Source organism: Lycium barbarum, chromosome 4, assembly GCF_019175385.1.
Source record: "Lycium barbarum isolate Lr01 chromosome 4, ASM1917538v2, whole genome shotgun sequence".
Taxonomy (NCBI): Eukaryota; Viridiplantae; Streptophyta; class Magnoliopsida; order Solanales; family Solanaceae; genus Lycium; species Lycium barbarum.
This window is the reverse complement of record NC_083340.1, coordinates 44162842-44164129: the sequence shown is the minus strand read 5'-3', so window position 1 is coordinate 44164129 and position 1288 is coordinate 44162842. Positions and strand designations below refer to the sequence as shown.

The window sequence follows — 1288 nt, the reverse complement described above, 5'->3', positions numbered from 1 at the left end:
GAATTCAGGTCATTGCGTAGTTCATTACACAGACGGTTTATTTTGCTCCTATTCCTATACGATTACAAGAAAAAGGTACAATTACAAAAGAAATCAAAAATGCGAGTACAAGTAAATAGGATCTAGACGTAGTATCTCTTGAGTGCATCTGCATTCATGGCCTTGGACCACTCTTGTCCATCCATCTCGGCTAAGACCACAGCTCCTCCTGAGAGTACTTTTCTGACCATGTATGGTCCCTTCCAGTTTGATGCAAATTTCCCTTTATATTCCTCTTGGTGAGGGAAGACTCGCTTGAGCACGACTTGTCCGATCTAGAAAGTCGAGTTCTGACCCGCTTGTTGAAGACTCTAGACATTCTTTGTCTGTACAGCTGTTAGTGGCATACTGCCACCATTCTTTTTTATCCTATCATGGCCAATTTTGCATTACGGTTCTTGACCCATTCTGCATCATTCAGTTCTGCCTCTTGGATGATCCTGAGTGAAGGGATTTCTACTTCTGCGGGTATGATTGCTTCCGTACCATAAACGAGAAGGTATGGAGTTGCCCTGGTCGAAGTTCTGGTCGTTGTTCTGTATCCCAACACAGCATAAGGCAGCTGCTCGTGCCAATTTTTGTAGTTGTCGGCCATTTTCCTCAAAATCCTTTTGATGTTCTTATTGGCAGCTTCCACAGCTCCATTCATCTGTAGCCGATAGGCGGTAGAGTTCTTGTGAGTGATTTTGAATTGTTCGTTGTTGTCTTTCATCAAATGGTTGTTCAGATTGGCGCCATTGTCAGCTACCACTTTCTTGGTCACCAATTTGGGAGAAGTTGCCTCCGCACATTTGGTGAAGTAGTCTATGGCGACTAAGCTGAAACGATGTCCATTGAATTCAATGGGTGCTATGACGTCCATTCCCCACACGACAAAAGGCCAAGGAGAACTCATTGCGTGTAACTCTGTGGGTAGGATTTTGATCAGATCTCCGTGTATCTGACACTGATCGCATTTTTGCATGAACTTGTAGGAGTCATGCTCCATGGTTATCCAGTAATATCCCGTCCTCAATATTTTCTTAGTGAGGATGAATCCATTCATGTGGGGTCCACATGTCCTCGCGTGCACTTCTTTTAGCAGTTTTATGGCCTCTTCGGCATCCATGCATCTGAGCAACCCAGGATCAGGGGTCCTTTTGTATAGCACTTCCTTGTTCAAGAAGAAAGTATTGGCTAATCTCCTGATGGTTTTCTTCTGATTTGCCGAACCTCGGTGGATATTCTCCTTTTTCCAGGTAGGTCTTAA

General features: G+C 44.1%; 1 protein-coding gene across 1 annotated transcript; it reads right to left on the bottom strand.

Moving 5' to 3' along the window:
* Positions 1-403: 403 nt before the first annotated feature.
* LOC132637454 (uncharacterized) lies at positions 404-1027 on the bottom strand. The gene has a single exon (XM_060354537.1). It carries the CDS (start codon positions 1025-1027, stop codon positions 404-406), a length of 624 nt encoding a protein of 207 aa, XP_060210520.1.
* Between the last annotated feature and the right edge of the window lie 261 nt (positions 1028-1288).